The following is an 18914-nucleotide window of genomic DNA, read 5'->3' on the forward strand; positions in this document are numbered from 1 at the left end:
ATTTCTATAATATAATTTTATAACTTTATTTCACACAAAAAATTATACATGTATATAAATTGGTATCAATGAATAAATCGTTTTTCTATCCTCTTGTCAACTTATTAGATTTAAAATCATATAATTATTGACACGTATAACACCAGGTGCAAAACGACAAATGATTAAATAAAAGACAGTCTTAAAAACGAGAGAATCTTTAATTGGAAACACACAGAATTTGAATCACAACTGAGCGTAGTTGTATTAATAAAAGCCTGTTATTATCAAACACTCGCTGAGAAAATTGCTGACCACCTCTCATTATACAACCTGTGCCATTGGCGCTCTCCATCTAAATCGATATATCAAAAAAATGTTCATCCATAACTATTAAATCAATTAAAAATGGTGGGGTTTTTTTTTGGGGGGGGGGTGTACACGTATATGAATATTTTTATACTCTGATTAAGATTGTGAGCGCCTGTGACCCTAGCCTGAAATGATGTAGAGGGTCGTGTCTATTCGTTCATCACGGTTTGTTATGCTATATCAGTTCCGACTTGTTCGAGCATTACGTGTAATCAATTTGAAAATACAAAACACATACATGTACATGTACTTAGCGAATGAGAAACGCAACCAGCAGGTCATCATTAGTAAAACGAAGGGCTCTTAACTAGAGAAACTGAATATAAAGAATTAATGAATGTGTGTTTTCTATGTTTGTGTTATTTTTATTGAAATAACAAAACCATTTGTCTTTAAGTTGTCGGTTACCTTTTTGGTCATTCAGAATAAATATTAATGTCTGTTCCAAAATATTTGTGCTGCACATTTGGACGATTTTTAATAAAAATACACACACCAGTGAAAGAAGTGCAATTGAATTCGATGAAAGGGAAATTTTCCAAGGATTCTTTATCGACACAATGAATTCGATGAAAGGGAAATTTTCCAAGATTTCTTTATAGACACATTATTGAAATGTTTACATTTTATCTCTATTCGTAAGTCTTTCGGAATACCTTGCACATGCAATTTTTCAACGTTATCATCCGGGTACATTCATCTCTTTTGCAATTCGAAATCCCCGTAAACTTATATTTTTAGCCGCGTGCATCAAGTTGGATTCTTACAACCTAGAGGTCGCGTTTTAAAAGGGAAATATTGTGATTTTCGTTTGAACCCAGAGGTATTTATGAATATAGATCAATTCAAGAAAAATTGCGGCATAAATATCTTGGGGCAGACTACATAGAATTACCCAAAAAAGGATGAAAAAGATATTACATATTACAGTTAGTAAAGCTACATAATTATGTAAAAATATTAGAATAATAATAGTTTCAAGAAATAAAATCCTGTAACGGATCGTGCACATTGAATACTTATTGCAATCAAATACGAACTAACCGTTTTCATTCTGTAAAAGCACCCCATCCTCCAGAAAACAACTTGGGGTATATTCGTTTAGTCGGATGGAGAGCTGCAAGAGTAATCCTTCTTTGCGTGTTTGCAGTGTCTACTTTTCAAATAGCAAGTAGGAAAGAAAAAAATAGCGAGTAGACGCTGGAGATATTCTGGGCCATTTCTGGAGGTGGGAAACGAGTACATCCCTTAAAGGTTAGAATTTTCGCCAGGAAAACATCAAAAATTTGTTTGCTTTGAAATTAGAAAATATATAGTGTCAGAAATACATTGTAACCTAAAAACAGAAGCGTTGCTGTCGAACAATTTTATGCAAGACTTAAATGTGTTTGCGGGAAAAATAAAATTGGAATTTTTTATAAACTTGAAACTGACTCAAATTGAAGCAATTTACAAATAGAATTGAAAAAAGAAATATACATGTACCTGTCAGTAGACAGTTGGCTCCATATCTCATAAATGAGAAATAAACACTTTTAAAAAAAATCCCATGTTTTCAGCCTCTGGGTCAGTGTTTAAGAGTAGTCAATAGAACCGTTTAAACAAGAGCTTGGACTTTGGGCGGTACGTGACAAAATCCGATTTGACAAAGGCGGGGTCTACTCATGGTTTACCGTCCAGTCATTGGCTAATAGGTATGCATACATTGAACGCAATGACACTCGTCCGACTTCATCCAGAGATGTATATTTCGCTGAAACAGCGTCAATTTTACACGACAGAGCAGGTCTTGGCAAACAACTTTCCGGATTTGACAGTCTATGAATATTAATGAGCCTTTCTTCGCGAATTAGAAAAAAGCAGGTCAATATTTGACAGCTTGTTTCAATGAGTAATCTAGATAGAAAAATCTCACGGAAAGTCCAAGCTCTTGTTAAAACGGTTTTAAACTCTCAGGGCTCTGATCAATTGCACAGACATTTGTTTCTGTCAAACATGCGCAGTATAAAGTATGTAGTGTAAATTTTATTCCATATGCATGTTAGTTGTCGAAAAGTGTAGTCTAAATTCACCAACCAAGCCCCCTCGGAGGCCATATTTATTAAAAACAATAATTAATAATAATTGATAGGTGAATGAAATAACAGAATATTATTATAAAGATTATTTAGTGAATGTTTTTATTGCACATAGAAACACATTTTATATGGCCAATATGAATATTTGTTTTTGGAAATGAATAGTTCAAATTTATAATTTCCTTTCTTCCACTTAATTTTTTACATTTTTAACAAATGATGGATGAAATACGTCGAACGAATGTGCAGATCCATAGTTTAAGCGTTGTTAGTAAGATACCCTATGTTTACGGGCGCCTGACGTTATAAATATTTTTTTTATAATAAAATGATCCCCTGTTCTATAATTATTTATAGTACAGAAGATAATTTTTCAGGCACGAAGCAAGCAAAAAAAAAACAAACCCCTTTTATAACTTCAATTTAGATTATTTACTATAATGTCACTGTTATTGAATTTTCTTCCTTTTAATTGAAATTTTAACATGCTCCCAAAAAGGGGGGGGGGGGCTTTTAATTCACTTTTTTATATGTAAATTTAAGGAAATATATGCTGCAAAAAAAAGGGGGCAGGGGCTACGTTCCTGATTTTATCATTAATTAAGCTGTGCCTGTGTTACATGTTTTCATACAATCATGTACAAAATAATATTTCAGAGTTTTTGTGATTTCATTGCAATACACAGATCAAAGTTACCAATTTTGATAAAACAAATTATCATTTAAATACGAACACTGAACATACCTGTCTTATTAATATAAACGGTAAAAAAAATACACACTTAAAAATTTTGGTACAAACGGAAAATGTTATCCATGATTTAAGAATACTCATGGCAAATAAAAATGTATAACTTTAGTTAGATAAACTTGAGTAAAAAAAAATGTTCACAAAAGTCATCGTTTCTTTTTTTTTATCGGAATGCATACCGTTTTCAATTTGTACATTACTTTTTAAAGTCCCTGTCTTAAAAGCGTTTAGTGGAACATATATTCTAACAGTGCTTTAAAGTGTAGTAAAAACTTGTGTCGCATGAATCGTTGGTGTTTCCTGGTAGTTGCCAAAGCAGTGAAAGCTAGTAAGCGTTTTAAAGTTAAATATACATATATATGCAGGTTGACAATATATGAAAATTGATTATACAGAGTTTGAATTTTACACTTTCTCTCCAAACTTTGTTAAAAGTAAATTTGCTTATGCAGAATGTCAAAGAGTGTACACTTCACTTGATGAAGATCGTTGATAATTACTATTGATTAGTAGTAATTTTAAAACTAACCTGATAATCATCTGACTTTAATGGCATCATTGTTTTGATAAATTTAAAGCACATAATTTGACAAAAAATACCGAGTAAAATGAGCATGCACATAGTAAAGGAAACTATACATATATGTTTTCAGAGCACACTTTCAGTTTGTACGTTCATAGGAACTGATATACCTGCCATGTAGTGCCAATTCTACAGCATGCTGTCTGCAGAAATCAGAAATCGTCGAGCAGGAACAACAAAGGCCTCCATGACCCGTGTGCACTCTATTGTCTCGGACGCCACCTATAGACTGAAAAGGCTTCCTGTGAGGGCCAAGTGTTTTCTTATTTTTGCTGCAATACTGTCATTTTACTTGTATGGAAGTATATTTTTATCTCTTACCAAGAACCACTTGACAGAGGAATCATATTTACAAACAGACAAGTGTCCAGCATGTTTTGGACACAGTATATGCACGGACCTGAAAGATGGCCTAGTGAAAATGAAGGGATGGTCAAGATTGAAATTTCTTGATTTTGTGAATTTAAAGAATGTGCATCTTGGTCATCATGAGGGATTAGACAAACCTGTTATTTTAAAAAAGCTTGCCCATAATGCTGAATGGCAGAACATTGACAACAAAATTTGCACAGATGCTAACAGACCTCTTGGTTGTGATGTGGCAAGGGTTCTTGATAAGATGAAAACTACTAATTCAATTCAGAGAGAAGGATTACAACCCAAACACCTCAAAGATTTAAACTACATGTTTTCCTGTCCTACCTTTAACCTGATTGACAGAATATACAGATATTATAAGGAGAAAGTTTACCCTGAACGTCGTGATGTGATGTTTAGAGATAAGCTACAGATATATGCCACTGCTATGGTTAATCCAGAGCCACTCATACTTCAGGTATTTAAGTTACACAGAGTACTAACATAAAGTATCATAGCACCTATACAAGCACTTTGTAAAGACCTATCATTATTCATTAAACAGAAAATGTATGTCACCCAAAAAATTCATATTGGTAAATAGTCATTGTTTTGAAATATTTGATTATCTCTGAACACACTCAATTGACCTACTAATTAATTCCCTAAACTTCTAAAACACTTGAAAAGATGATTTATCTGGTTAAATCTGATCTAATGTTTTACTTACAGGTATATTGACTGATGTACTAACCAAATAAGTCATAACAAAACTTTTTCTTGGTATACAGACATTCCCCAAAAATGAAGGTTGGCCATTTCCAGAGTATTTTGGAGCTTGTGGCAGGTTTATTGTAGTGAGTAATGAAGGGGAACCTCTGAACAACTTCTACAATTCTCCTTGGCATAAACGGGTAAGATACTTCTATACATGATCTGTTTTCGAGGGAATTCATAATAATTTTTGTGTTAATTAATTTTCGGCATCCAGAAAAGAAAAAAAAAATTGTCTGCTTTGCTTTGAAATTGTTTTACATGAACCTTAAGCTTGATTTATTTTTTTAGGCTGATTTAGCATACCAGATAATGAAGATTGCAGAAAGACTGACAAACCATGGCAAACCTTATGGTCTGTATTGGACAGATCTTAGTTATGAGAACTTGGTGGTAGATGATGCAGGAAGAGTGACAGTGGTGGATGTAGAAAATGTGGTAGTGGTAGATAGAACAGCTATTCGAAAAGGTTAGTTGGAAATAAAAGTGATTGTTTACTGTAGATTCCTAATTAAATGTGAGGAATTAATATCCGTGTAAAATCGTGATAAACACCACTCGTGGATTTTAAAAATCCGCGAGTGGTGCTTCTCACGATTTTACACAGATATTAATTCCTCACATTTAATTAGGAATCTACAGTAAAAAAAGCTTGCCCATAATGCTGAATGGCAGAACATTGCCAACAAAATTTGCACAGATGCTAACAGATAAATCTTGCTTTATGAGATTTGAGAACTATAAGAAATTAGGATAAGAATTCCACGTTTTCAATTTCATATTCTCACAATTTGTTACAAAACGACAGGTTCGCTGAACTAGGTACTCGCGTAATATAAGGAATCTACAGTATCACATCAATCAGCATATATAATGAAAACTTTTTATAAAATCAACGAAGTTTCACTGTTTCAGTGATGGTTTGATACCAATTTCTTGAAAACACTAGATATATTTGAAGCCTATAAATTTTAATTTCAGTGAAACCAAAAGGTTACAATACTTTGCTGGAGTCAAATTTTGATGACTGTGGAGGGAAAAACTGCTTGGTCTTCTCCACTGAAGATCTGTGTACTCACATAGAGTCTGATCACAACTACTTCGCAGCCTGTCGCAATCTCCTCTCCAAATACGCCAACGAAGGGGATCTTGGTATGCCAGACGGTCTTCTCCATGATATGCCCAATTATGCACGGGATGACCATGATCTAGAACACCTGCTGAATGAATGTGTACATCCCACTTCTGCTGAAGGAAGAATCAAAGCTAAACAAAAGATCATGGAAGCACTCGATGTGCTTCGTAATATTAGGGACTCTAAAGATGTAGCAGAGGGGGAGAGAATTTAATCTTCGTGAAGTTTAGTTGTTTACCAAGTATGTAGGTCAACTGTTGAAAAGGAAGGCATATAAAACAAATTTTGATCTCAGAAAACTTATACCTGTGATGCATATGTTGTGATTTGGCTGTTATAATACAGTTATTCTCAGGTTACCATACAAACAACACCTTTATTCTGTTAGTAAGCTATATAGCATTCAAAGATAGACACATCTACTAAAACAAGCTCTTATTTGTACAGCAAAAGTATTCATTTTTATATATTTTCTTCAAAGTTTGATGTCAGTAATATTCCTTCAGTAGTGATATATTCCAAAACAGTTGTATTAAATTTTGTGTTTGTTTGCCTGCCATTTTGTTTCCTAAGTTAAAATTTTCATAATCTTGGTTTTCTTATAGATGTTGGTCAAACAACCATTTGATGGTATTTTGTATGGCTAATTTTTAAAAGAATTTTTTTTCTGTTGATATTTTTTTTTAAAACGGTTGATGGTATATTTATTAATGGTTTTTGGTGCTTTGTCAACACAAAAAAGTGCACATGTACATATCTCGGTATATCTACAGAGACACGATGTGGTAGACCAAAGTTGCATAGTAAAGTAGACCTATAGTGCAACACAGTGATATAGACCTTTATGACATAGAGAGGTTGACAATTTAGTAACAGTGAGTAGAGTTCACTGACTATAGAAGTGGTTGATCCATATAGTAACACAGTTAGGAAGACTTTACTGACTAGAAGTGGTTGATCTATAGTAACACAGTATTAAAGGTAGACTTTACTGACTAGAATTGGTTTACCTTTAGTAACAGTGAGGTAGACTTTACTGACTAGAATTGGTTTACCTTTAGTAACAGTGAGGTAGACTTTACTGACTAGAATTGGTTTACCTTTAGTAACAGTGAGGTAGACTTTACTGACTAGAATTGGTTTACCTTTAGTAACAGTGAGGTAGACTTTATTGACTAGAATTGGTTTACCTTAGTAACAGTGAGGTAGACTTTACTGACTAGAATTGGTTTACCTTTAGTAACAGTGAGGTAGACTTTACTGACTAGAATTGGTTTACCTTTAGTAACAGTGAGGTAGACTTTACTGACTGGAATTGGTTTACCTTTAGTAACAGTGAGGTAGACTTTACTGACTAGAATTGGTTTACCTTTAGTAACAGTGAGGTAGACTTTACTGACTAGAATTGGTTGATCCATAGTAACTTAGTATTAAAAGTAGACTGTACAGACTAGAATTGGTTGACGTTTAGAAACAGTGAGGTAGACCTTGCTGACTCAAAGAGGTTAAGCTATAGGAACACAGTGAGGTACAGGTAGACTTTACTGACACAGTGAGCTAGACTAACAGAGATCAGACAAACATATATAGTGAAATAAACTTTTAGTGACAGTGACTGAAGTAGACCTTACTGGTTCAGAAAATAAGACATTTAATGAAACTACAATTAAGGAAGGATATAATGAGGTAAACTTTTTTTCTTAATGTAGGTCTAATGTGAGGAGGCAGATACACTAAAATATTGCTATAGTCACTGTGAATAACCTTACTGGCACAGAGAAGGAGGCCTTTTAAATAGTGACATAACAATAAAGGAAGGTTTTAGAGACACAGTGATGTAAACTTGTCTGACACAGCATGGTAGACCTAGAACATATAGATTGATGTAGATCATAGGATGACCTATAGTTTTCACGGGTGAAACAATTCAATATTTGTGCAGTCATGCTCTGCTTGTATGAAAAAAAAAAGTTTGATGTATTTTATTAAAAGAGGTATCTTCTATACTTGATGTTCAGGTATTATGCTGTGAAGTAAACTGTATTTGGATTGGTTCTTTTAAATGTTTAGATTTGCATATTGAATTGATTGTTAGGCACATACTGTTCTATTTACACACAATCATAAATGTATGCAAAAAGTGTACTATATTCATTGATAAAAATCATCTCTACGCAAATACTTTTAGTTGAATTACTATTAAGTCTTTGAATCATTGCTACTATTTTCCAATTTCTATAGTTAATTCCATATTGGTTATATTGTTGGTTTATACATTTATACATGTATATATTGCATCATCCATATTGTTACATATTGTATTTTCTTGGTTTTCTGAGAAGCAAAAAAATTTGTAATATTCTAGAGTATTGCCATCTTACTAATTCCAGAATGACTTAATCAAAATTATATATGGATGTTGATTATCCTAATCATTCGCTACCAGATTAAAAAAAACAGAAAAGATAACAAATCTACTATGAAAATGAAAAAATAACTTAAGAGCTCGCTTGGACAAATTTTGCAAATTATCTAAAAACTTTTTCAACATTTCCTTTATGTTTCTACTCAGAAATCTTAAATGTTTTCAAACGAACCATATATAAGTATATGTCATTTATAAGTGTTAACTTGTTTTAATTAAAACTTTACAATATTATCATTATGTACTTGTTTTAATTATATTACATTTTAATCCTATCTACCTAATACTTCTGCAAAAGGTGTTTTTACTTGATATATGTTAAATATGTGTCCAAATGAAATGGTCTCGTATTTTATTTATCAACCTTTATTTATAGTGGTATATGGGACACCTCTTTGTTGTTATATATTTCTTATCAAAATAAACAGTAAAATAAAGTACATGTACCTATATTTTTATAATTTATTCTTTTTCAAAAATTCCTAACTAACATGTAGCTCAACGAGTAAATATTAGAGCAATAACTTCGAATCTGTCACAGGTTGAAGCCTGCTGAGGCGTGGGGCTGTATTATAATTTTTACATTTTTAAAGAAATTTCAAACATTTTTTTGGTCAAATATTGTACATGTTGCATTTTGAAAATTCTAAAACGGTAAAAGTATTTTAATTATAATGTAATTTTAGTCACATTTATATCCACAGGTGTCCCGTACCACCTTTAGCTCTTAATTGTTCAAATTCAAAGTAACTCGGAGCCAATTAATAGTAATTACTATTAATTAATTAATTAATTGGTGTGCGATTGACCCATGTGCCTTGTTATGAACCATTCCTCCATCTTTGAAAAATATACACAGACTTGTTTCATTCATATTTGTATCAATTTTGTTGATTTAATGAAAATTAGTTTCAAAGAACTTTATTATACAAATATTCACTGAGGTTGAGGGCAACATTGATTGAAATGGCCCCCTTGGGACAAATATTTTGGTATTGAAACATATTGTTGCAATTTTTTACAGCTACGCATAGAATTCCCAAGTAAATTTTACATTAAGTCCATTTCCTAAAAATCACATCAAAAGGTCTCTGGTAATATTCTCCTCCCTTAGGAATTATGCTACATATGTTCTAGTTTTTACTCCTCAATATATACCCAAATCCATTGCTGGCTCTACTAATAAGGAGCGATGATTTTTTTATAAATGTTGGGAATATCTTTAATGTTGATAAGTTATTCCTAGCCAGTCAAAAAATATTGACCAGTGAGTATTTTTAAAACAAGATAAAATTTAAATGATTGACTTCGTCTTAAGAAAGTTATATATCATAGTGTGAATATGCTACTGAATATAAAAATACATATTAAATATTCCGATTCAATGAACATTTGATTTTGTGGATCAAATTACCCAAAAAATCCCACAAAAATGGTACAAGTATTCAATGAATATTGAAAACACAGTACAGTAGTCCACAATCTAATAATAAAATAAAATATAAAATAAAATGAAGACATAAAAATATATTGGTAACATAAGGCTGAGACAGCAGAAATATTTATTTTTACTCCATATTTCACATCACATAAATAAATGGTTGTCTATGTCTGGGTAACATCAAGAGCTTGGTTTTGTGTTCTGGGTAAGATAGGCCTGGACTGCCCTCCACAGGGCCGTGATATTCCCGGCACCAAAACCCTGGGCACCAACTCTCTGAATCAGTTCCAAGAAAAATGTTCTTTTACTGAAGATTGGCTTGGTAAACTTTTGGAGTAAGTATCTGCAAATGAAACAATATTAAAATATTAATGCATAAAATATATTGCTGATATCCCTACAGTCTGAAACTAGAAATATGTACAAGGGACACAGACTGATTTAATTGACATTTGTATTGCATAAAAAAATAAAATACAAGTAAAATGATACATGACGAATTACATAGGTCTTTGTTAAGTACATACTAGACAACATTGAGAAAGTGACCATCTCAAAGGGCCTTCCTTACATAATGAACAAAGGATGAAAGGAATTTCGAAGAAATTTGTTTCGACCTTGACCTATACCTTAGACATTTTCCAGCTGGCATTGAACTTCTAATGCAACCACATAACCCTTTGTATACAGGCTTTTTGTTCAATCAAAGCAAGATTAAGCAAATGAGATATAACCTATGGTCTCAAACTGATTATAAAGAGATCCACTATGACCTTCACATTGACTTGGTTCAAGGTCACTGCACATCATTAACCAAAAAGCTTTGTTTAAGTAACTGTAAGGTATTAACCAAATAGGACTAAGTGATGAGTATCTATTTGCTCTTTAAAAAAAATTATTGTGTGATCCGATATGACCTTGACACTTGCCCTACAAATATCATTGAAGATCAATGCATACCCTTTGAACAAAGACAACATGTGGGTGAAGTATGAGCCAGACTGAAGCAAAGGGAGAGAAATATGCTTTAAACAACAATTTTTCATTTGATTCTGCTATGACCTTCACATCTGACCTTGAAAATTGGTTCAAGGTCACTACACACCATTTGCTCAAAAGCTTTGGTTATGTGAAGGATGAGCCAAATAAGGTTAAGTGGAAAGTATATATGCTCTGAAAAAAGGATTATTGTGCAATCCGATATGACCTTGACCCATAATCTACAAACTTCATTCAAGATCACTGCACATCCTTTGACCATAAGCACTCTGTGAGTGAAGTATGAGCCAAATTGAACCAAGGGAGAGAAAATATGCTCCAGACAAATGATCTTGGTTGGATCGACAGATTGTACGAAAAAAAGATGGATGAACAGATGGACAGAGAGACTGATCACAATAAAGTGCCTGTAGAGTGAGGCCCTAGTAATATATAACAACATATTTTAGACTTATGTAAATGCTAAAATGTGATAATAAAGTCTACATGTAGGTAACAGGGGAGGTCAAGGTCAATTTAAAACAACATGGTTATATTGTTCTAAAAAGCTTTTAATTTCTTATTCTCCTAATAATTATAGCTCTATATATAGACTTGAGAGGTTATTAATTCATGAGATACTCTTTAATATCTGGAACTATATAAGATTCTTTTCTCAAGGTGCTGCTTTTTAATAGTGATGTACATTAAAGATGGATAACATTCTATGAAGATAGTACATGTACACATGAAGTTGTACACCAAATGGAGGATATCAATTCTGCAAATAGTTAAAGAGACAGGTATTAAGTGGAAATATTGAAATGAACTGAGATTTATATCAATTCTATGTAAAACATATAAAAATTCTCTTATTTTAACGAGGTATATTATATACTCCATGTACAGTATTACTTCCTTCCAATGTATTTTCTACTCTTGTATTATCACTTAAATATAAACTGAGGATCTTTACCTATGGTTTTCACACTGGTTTTTGGAGTCCTCATCAACATCTGCTTCAGTGTCCAGTAATACGCCACAGGACATAAGATCTTCCACATTAAATCCAACCTTCTTCATCTCTGAGAGTTTCTGTTCCTTTAAAAATAGGATGTGGTTGTACATACAGTAAAAATGCTATAGCTTTAATCTACAAGTCTCCATTTATAAGTCTTATAATTTCCAATATTGATTTTAAGTTTAGCATTTATTTGATTTAACACATTTCTGTATGTACATACATGTAATTACAAACATCTATGAATGTGGTTCATCAATGTACTTTTTTCAGCAGTATACATTGCTTTTTCTCAAAAAACACTAAAATAGAAAACCAGACAAATGTATATACTGATTGTATGTTGTAATATGTTTACAGCAATATATATACACTTACATCTTCATAATAAGCTTGTGGTGTTTCAACAAATTGGGCACCACTTCGTTTGAAGATGGCAACAGTTGACATAATATCTGGAGTATAGAGTCCCATATGCTGCACCCCGGGGCCACCATGGTCCTCTAGGAATATGTCCACTTGGTTTGCACCTAAAATAAAAATTTACTCTGTGAGAAAATTCTTCAAATGACATTTAAATTTGAAAGCATCTCATGCCATCTATTTATGTCACATAATGAAATGAACTTTAAAGTAAAATTCAAATCTTATTCCAGTCAATATGCCAACAACAAATATGATTCTCAAGAAATGCCACAATAATAGTTCCTTTTATTCAAATCAAAGAAGTATTCAAGTATGCCATTTGCCCAGAGTAAACTACACACTTGTACTAATCTTACATGGAAAGTGTTCATAAGAATAAATGTTTCAATGACCATCAGACATTAGTAGATAAATGGTTTTAATGCATGCATGGTGACATTACCTTGACCTTTTAGAGACTCAACAAGGACAAATCTAATGGATTCCTGACTATTCCCTGATGTAAGCCCTGTCTCGGAACACTTCCAGTACTCCATGGCTTTCATTCTCATTCCTATACCTGTATCACTTATCAAAAATCCATCATCTTCATCCTCATTGCTGGAAATAAAGAGCAGAATTAATTAAGATTCTTCCGAGATGATTTTTCCCTTTTAAGAAATAGCAGACTCAAAACAGATTGTATCATGCACAAATCAATTTTCTTGTCTTTTGGAATATTTCTATCTGCACTGCTTACTGTACTAGGAATTAAGTTTTCTAGAAATTACCATACAAATATATATATTGCAAACTTTTAAGAACAGTAGATTTATTGTTGATTGTCGAGATTGAAAAACTTTCTTGCCTGTTGATAAAAAACCTCTTCATGCGGAAGCATTTTTCATACCACTTCAATACTTGAGGGGTGGATCCTTGATCACAGACAAAGGCGATATGATCTATATGGGTCACTAGACCACAGTTTATATTGGTTTCAATAAAATTGTTTTCAGCAGTTGTAAATCCAGGCAGAAAATCGCCAGCATAACCATCGTAACAAAGCAGTGTATGATACACATTACCGATACAAGATTTAACGACAGCTATATCTACCTGTCCATGCTCATCTTTAATACTGACGGGTGATGTAACAACCTCCCCTCCCCCTTCTATCACATTGTTAATAACTTTCTGCAAATCTGTCACCTTAAGAGCGATGTTAAACACAGAGTCACCATCAAGGGGTTTGTTGCTACTAGAACTCCAACATTTGTTAAACAGCGGATCGTTGTGGGTATCCTTATTCTCATCATTCTTTTCAAGGTGACATTTTGGTTCTGTTACCAGAATCGCGGCTTTCCCGGCCTTTACAACCCATTGCTCACAATAAGCTCGTGATCGCTGCGCAATACATTTGAATCCATATATTCTTTTGAATAAAGCTACAACAGCAGGTCCGTCTGTTGTTCCTATTTCGACATGATGTAACGATCCTGACTCCATCACTGCATCAACAGCTGACAGTATGCAATAAGCCGGTTTTGTTTTCAACGATGGTCAAAATTGCTTTTAAAGGTTTAGTTTTGACAAAATTTTTCTAAAGAGTCATTTCTCATTTACTAACCATACATTTCCATTTATGAATTGCGTTACGCAAACATTTCGATGTTTGAATCATGACTTTGTGTTGACATCCACTACATGCTTTTGATCTTGATCACCTAAACTCTTTCGTTAATGAAATATAAATGTCGAACCCGATTGTAACATTTTGAAAATCCGGCCCCTTTTTTATATCTCCAAGACCTTTATTGTTAGGTCATATCTTATCAATATATCATTTAAGATTATCACTGAGATTAATGAAAAATGATTACTTTAAGTGTTTTTATGTTCATATTGCGACCAGAGATGAAAAACGAGAAAGGGGACCCCAGTATACAGAAAAAAATATTTGAGCAAATAACACTATCACCTGACGTTATATATATTTTTCTCATGATGAAAATAAATTCCACTTTGCGAAAGCCCATTGAGCTCATTTTCGTAGGTAAAAAAATATTTTTTTCGCGAATATAACGCTTAAGTTTCGCGAATAAACGCGTCGTAACTTTCGCGAATAAACGCGAAACTTTCGCGAATAAATCCGAAACTTTCGCGAATAAACGCGTAACTTTCGCGATATAACGCGTTATATTTACATTCCAAATATTTTTTGCATGTAAAGTGTGTGAAAAGACACTGCAGTTATAAGACCGTAACACACACAGCTAGGGTACTCAAAGGTTAGAATGACTAGTTTTATTATGACGTCACAAACGTTGAACGCCGTAAAATGCAACGTCACAAGCGAGAATCAAAGCTCACGCTTGTGGTTGTTAAAGTGTTTCTTCCACTGATTTGAACTTACCCCTAGGATAAAACAGAAATTTTCACATATAAATCACATTTGCAGACAAGGCAAGAAGTTAAAAAAATGTAAATATAAGCATTGAATAATTATTTTTTGAAAGATATAGTCTCATAACTGTAGCGGTGCGTGCATACAAATTTTCATAACGCGCTTGCGCGCGTTACTCAATTTGTATGCACACACCGCTGCAGTTATGAGACTATAACTATTCAATGCTTAAATCTTCGCGAATAAACGCGAAACTTTCGCGATATAACGCGTTACTTTCGCGAATAAACGCGAAACTTTCGCGAATAATTGCGAAACTTGAATATAAATATTGTTATTTCATACAAGAACCCATATAAAGGACAATTACTGAAAACAAAAATATTGATTTAAAATAAAACAAAATAATATTATATAAAGATGTAAATGAATCAGATTTAACCTTATACAATTAAATTGATATAAATTCAAATGTAGAACTGTTTAAAATCTTAGTACTGATTTTCAAAGGACATAATGCATCGCGCTTCTCACGTTCTAACGGGTGCTGTATTTATTGAAAATGAGGCAGCAACATATTTTAATTACAACAATTTTAATTAGAATTAAAAGTTTTATTGAAGTATTATTTTAGAATTTAAAGGATATCATTGTTCAAAACGTTATAATCAGGCTTGGGGCGAATTACATTGTAAAGTAATGCATTACATTACCATTACTTCATGAATTAGGGCATTAAATTACCATTACCATTACTTGATTTTCTTGAAGTAATGCATTACATTACCATTACATGAGTAAAGTAATGCATTACCATTACCATTACTTTTTTTTAAAAGTAAAGCTTATAAAGAGTTTTTGCAAATGTTTCAAATATTAAACACTCTTAACTATATCTACAGCTTCATGCTCAGTATCAGGTTCATATTCAATGACTATACAAGAGTCATTCTTTATTTACTCAATATATAATCATCTTGTGGCATTATGAATAACATATTATATAAGTTAAACGATATTCATAGACATTTGGCATGATACAATATCAGATACGAAATAGAGACACAGAATTACATGCGTAACAATTTAAGGAAAAATGTTGCGGTTTTTAAAAGCTAAATATAGATATATCCCCAGATTAAACAAATCTTTATAATTTTGGACACTTAATGTTATTAATTTTGTAAACAGATGGTTTTTCCCAGTTATATTTCTTAATATATTTTAATCTATTTCTTTCTAATGAGGACACTTTAAGACAAAAGATTGCTGTTGCACTTTATGATCGAAGTTTCAAAGGGTTTATCTTTGAACTGCATCCGTCTTCCGGGCTATACTGTATAATGTTTTACAGGAGAAGTCGAAGCTTGGACTGGAAAATACTGTGTGACGATCTTTATCTTAGGATAAATTAAGTGCAATAATAGATTAAATACATGAATCTTGTATTTACTATCAGTCCAAACTAATGTACAATGTAATTAATATACAAAAGAGAGAGAGAGAGAGAGAGAGAGAGAGAGAGAGACAGAGAGACAGAGAGAGACAGAGACAATAAATAAGATTATTTTCAAATGGGTTATAATATTGGAAGTGATATTGATTTTCATCATGGATGGACAGTGCATTCATTTTGCTTTTAAAGGTGCATGTCTGTCTCCTATTCTATTGTGACATAGCGAAGGGAAGGGGATTGGGGTGTTTAGCACTTCTTATAACAATAGATTGTTTTGATACAGTGTACTTAGATTATCCTGGGGGCATAGTGTGTTGTTGACACATTTCTTATTGAAGTGCAAACTAATTGTTTAAATGATTAAAAACTCTTAATAACAACACTCTTAAAAATGCTATGAAATTGTGCTGTTATCTTTAGTAATATTAACAATTCAAAACTGATTTTTAAAAAAAAAATTTTTAATAATACATGTACAATTTAAACATTTTTATCTCCAGAATTATTTCTTTCTTCTTTAAAAATAAATTCAATCAAATTCAATTTCAACTATTCATTTATTCATCACATTTTTTAAAGTGAACATGCATAAATATGCATAGTAATGCAAAGTAATGCCATGTAATGCCAGCATTACACTAGATTTTGGAAAGTAATGAATTACATTACCATTACTTGTAATGCTAATTTTGTGGCATTACACATTACTAGCATTACTTTGAAAACATGTAATGCATTGCAATGCATTACCATTACATTTAGCATTACCCCAAGCCTGGTTATAATATATGTTATATCGCTGCAACATAAATTAACGTCTAGATTAATATCAGAAAGATAAGTCAAGCTGTAAATTGAAATGTTTAAGCTATTGTTCAAATCTAGATGACGTAAATTCGTCCTCTAAATTTATCACATATGTCATATGAAAATCAATACTAAGATTTTAAAGGTTTCCGACGGTTGAATTTATATTAATTTTGTAAGAAAAAGATCAGCAATGAATGCCTGTTCGAACACAGGGTCGGCGAACAAATGAAAATCAAAATTTGATGCCCAAACTTATTATCTACTTGGGACACATAACATATAAAAATGTTATAAAGTTTTTTCAGATTTATGAATATCTATATGTAAAAAAGATAATGTTGTCTTCATAAATCAACGTAACACGATATTATAACAATAATGAATAGGCCTATTAATTAAGTATGTTATGATTTAAAACTTAAAATGTGTTTGTTTTCAATCGTTTTTCTTTATAAGGGTTCTTGTATGAAATGACAATATCTATATAATGGTTTCGCGTTAATTCGCGAAAGTAACGCGTTTATTTGCGAAAGTTACGCGTTATATCGCGAAAGTTACGCGTTTATTCGCGAAGGTTTCGCGTTTACTGCGAAAGTTACGCGTTTTTTTCGCGAAAGTTTCGCGTTTTTTCGCGAAAGTTACTGGTTTATTTGCGAAACTTTCGCGTTTATTCGCGAAAGTTACGCGGTATATCGCGAAAGTTTTGTGTTTATTCACGAAAAGAATTTTTTTACCTACGAAAATGAGCTCAGTGGGCTTTCGTACCACTTAGATGTAGGGTATCATCTGCTCAAATTTACTGCCGAAATGCTTTTGTGCGCCTGCTGAAACCAGGCCATATATTGCATCGGAGGCGGGGAGTCCCTTTTAAAATTTGGGACCATGTGAAAAATTGAAGTAAAGATAAGAATAAGAAAAGTGAAATTGAAGTGTCATAGGTATACTACGCTAGCCCCTTCCGGAATAGGCGGATTAGGCATACATGTATTCTCTTTTGAGAATTGGACAGGCGTGTAGCCTATGCTGTGTGATGTAGGCTATATGCCTGTCCACTTCTCAAAAGAGAATAGCGGATTGGAATTTTCATTGGAATTTGCCTCCTTTTTTTCTTTTTTTTTTAATTGCTACGTACGTGCCTGTAAATATCAAATAAGCTCTGGCGTCGAATATTTAGTCATTTGATGCGCAAAATGGAAACCAGAGACATAATCTCTGATGGAAATAGATGTAACTAGACAACAGACAATTCAATTTTTATACTAATTTATACTAACATTATATCAAATTTTGAATAAGACTAGGACGTTGGACTAAAGACTCTAAAAATCTATGTTATGTTATATTACAAATTATGTTGTGCATTTCCAGGATTTTGTCACAATTCATTATCGAACTTTTTAGCACAATTTATTATAAAACTTGTTTACTTGAATTTAATTTGTTTATTCTGTATTTTTTACTTGCTACAATATAAAAGACGTTCCACGGCACTCTTTGTAAGAGCCACACTACGATCCTCTATACGATCTGGACATTAAATTTACCAAATAAAATCTTTAAAAACGTTTTTCTCTTGTTTGCTTACGCCTGCTAATCTGAAATATACGAACAATTATTTAATATTTCATTTATCCACTCAGTCTGGTGAATATTTATTTTTCTTAAAATTGATTTATATTTCCTTGCTAGCAGTTGGCAATAATTAAACGCAGTCAGCAATTGGCTGTCGTGTATGGATTCCATACATATATATACATGTACAAAGTATATGAAAGCAATCTTTTATTTTTATTTTTCGAAAATGTTAATGGAAAAGCGACTTGTTTTCCAAAGGTAGTGAAATATTCTGGTATTTTGGTGCGTGAAAGGGACAAATTTTGACATAGAACACCAAAAATTAGGGGTTTTTATTCAAATTAAATTGATTTGATACAACACGTGGTAA

At 32.5% G+C, this 18914-nt stretch overlaps 2 protein-coding genes across 3 annotated transcripts; one reads left to right on the top strand and one right to left on the bottom strand.

Annotated features, from left to right (window-relative positions):
- Window positions 1-3436: 3436 nt before the first annotated feature.
- On the top strand, window positions 3437-8691 carry LOC128179804 (divergent protein kinase domain 2A-like). 2 transcript variants are annotated; one of them, XM_052847412.1, is made up of 5 exons: window positions 3437-3508; window positions 3834-4598; window positions 4912-5034; window positions 5186-5363; window positions 5876-8691. In XM_052847412.1, exons 2-5 carry the CDS (start codon window positions 3900-3902, stop codon window positions 6241-6243), a joined length of 1368 nt encoding a protein of 455 aa, XP_052703372.1. In that variant the 5' UTR covers window positions 3437-3508; window positions 3834-3899; the 3' UTR covers window positions 6244-8691. The 2 variants fall into 2 exon arrangements, with proteins under 2 accessions (XP_052703372.1, XP_052703373.1); XM_052847413.1 differs by having other exon boundaries at window positions 3440-3508; window positions 3862-4598.
- Window positions 8692-9982: 1291 nt separating this feature from the next.
- LOC128179805 (4-hydroxyphenylpyruvate dioxygenase-like protein) lies at window positions 9983-14020 on the bottom strand. The gene is made up of 5 exons (XM_052847414.1): window positions 13168-14020; window positions 12763-12920; window positions 12273-12424; window positions 11850-11974; window positions 9983-10238 (listed from the first exon to the last, which is right to left on the bottom strand). Exons 1-5 carry the CDS (start codon window positions 13803-13805, stop codon window positions 10076-10078), a joined length of 1236 nt encoding a protein of 411 aa, XP_052703374.1. The 5' UTR covers window positions 13806-14020; the 3' UTR covers window positions 9983-10075.
- Between the last annotated feature and the right edge of the window lie 4894 nt (window positions 14021-18914).

Source organism: Crassostrea angulata, chromosome 4 (genome assembly GCF_025612915.1).
Source record: "Crassostrea angulata isolate pt1a10 chromosome 4, ASM2561291v2, whole genome shotgun sequence".
Taxonomy (NCBI): Eukaryota; Metazoa; Mollusca; class Bivalvia; order Ostreida; family Ostreidae; genus Magallana; species Magallana angulata.

What these genes read in the sequence shown, in the direction of transcription:
- LOC128179804 (XM_052847412.1), top strand. Translation starts at nt 3,900, where the DNA reads ATGCTGTCTGCAGAAATCAGAAATCGTCGAGCAGGAACAACAAAGGCC. An exon ending in ATTCTCCTTGGCATAAACGG is followed by an intron (nt 5,035 to 5,185) that starts GTAAGATACTTC and finishes TTATTTTTTTAG; the next exon opens with GCTGATTTAGCATACCAGAT. An exon ending in TAGAACAGCTATTCGAAAAG is followed by an intron (nt 5,364 to 5,875) that starts GTTAGTTGGAAA and finishes TTTTAATTTCAG; the next exon opens with TGAAACCAAAAGGTTACAAT.
- LOC128179805 (XM_052847414.1), bottom strand. Translation starts at nt 13,805, where the DNA reads ATGGAGTCAGGATCGTTACATCATGTCGAAATAGGAACAACAGACGGA. An exon ending in CACAAGCTTATTATGAAGAT is followed by an intron (nt 11,975 to 12,272) that starts GTAAGTGTATAT and finishes CTATTTTTAAAG; the next exon opens with GAACAGAAACTCTCAGAGAT. An exon ending in AACCAGTGTGAAAACCATAG is followed by an intron (nt 10,239 to 11,849) that starts GTAAAGATCCTC and finishes TTTCATTTGCAG; the next exon opens with ATACTTACTCCAAAAGTTTA.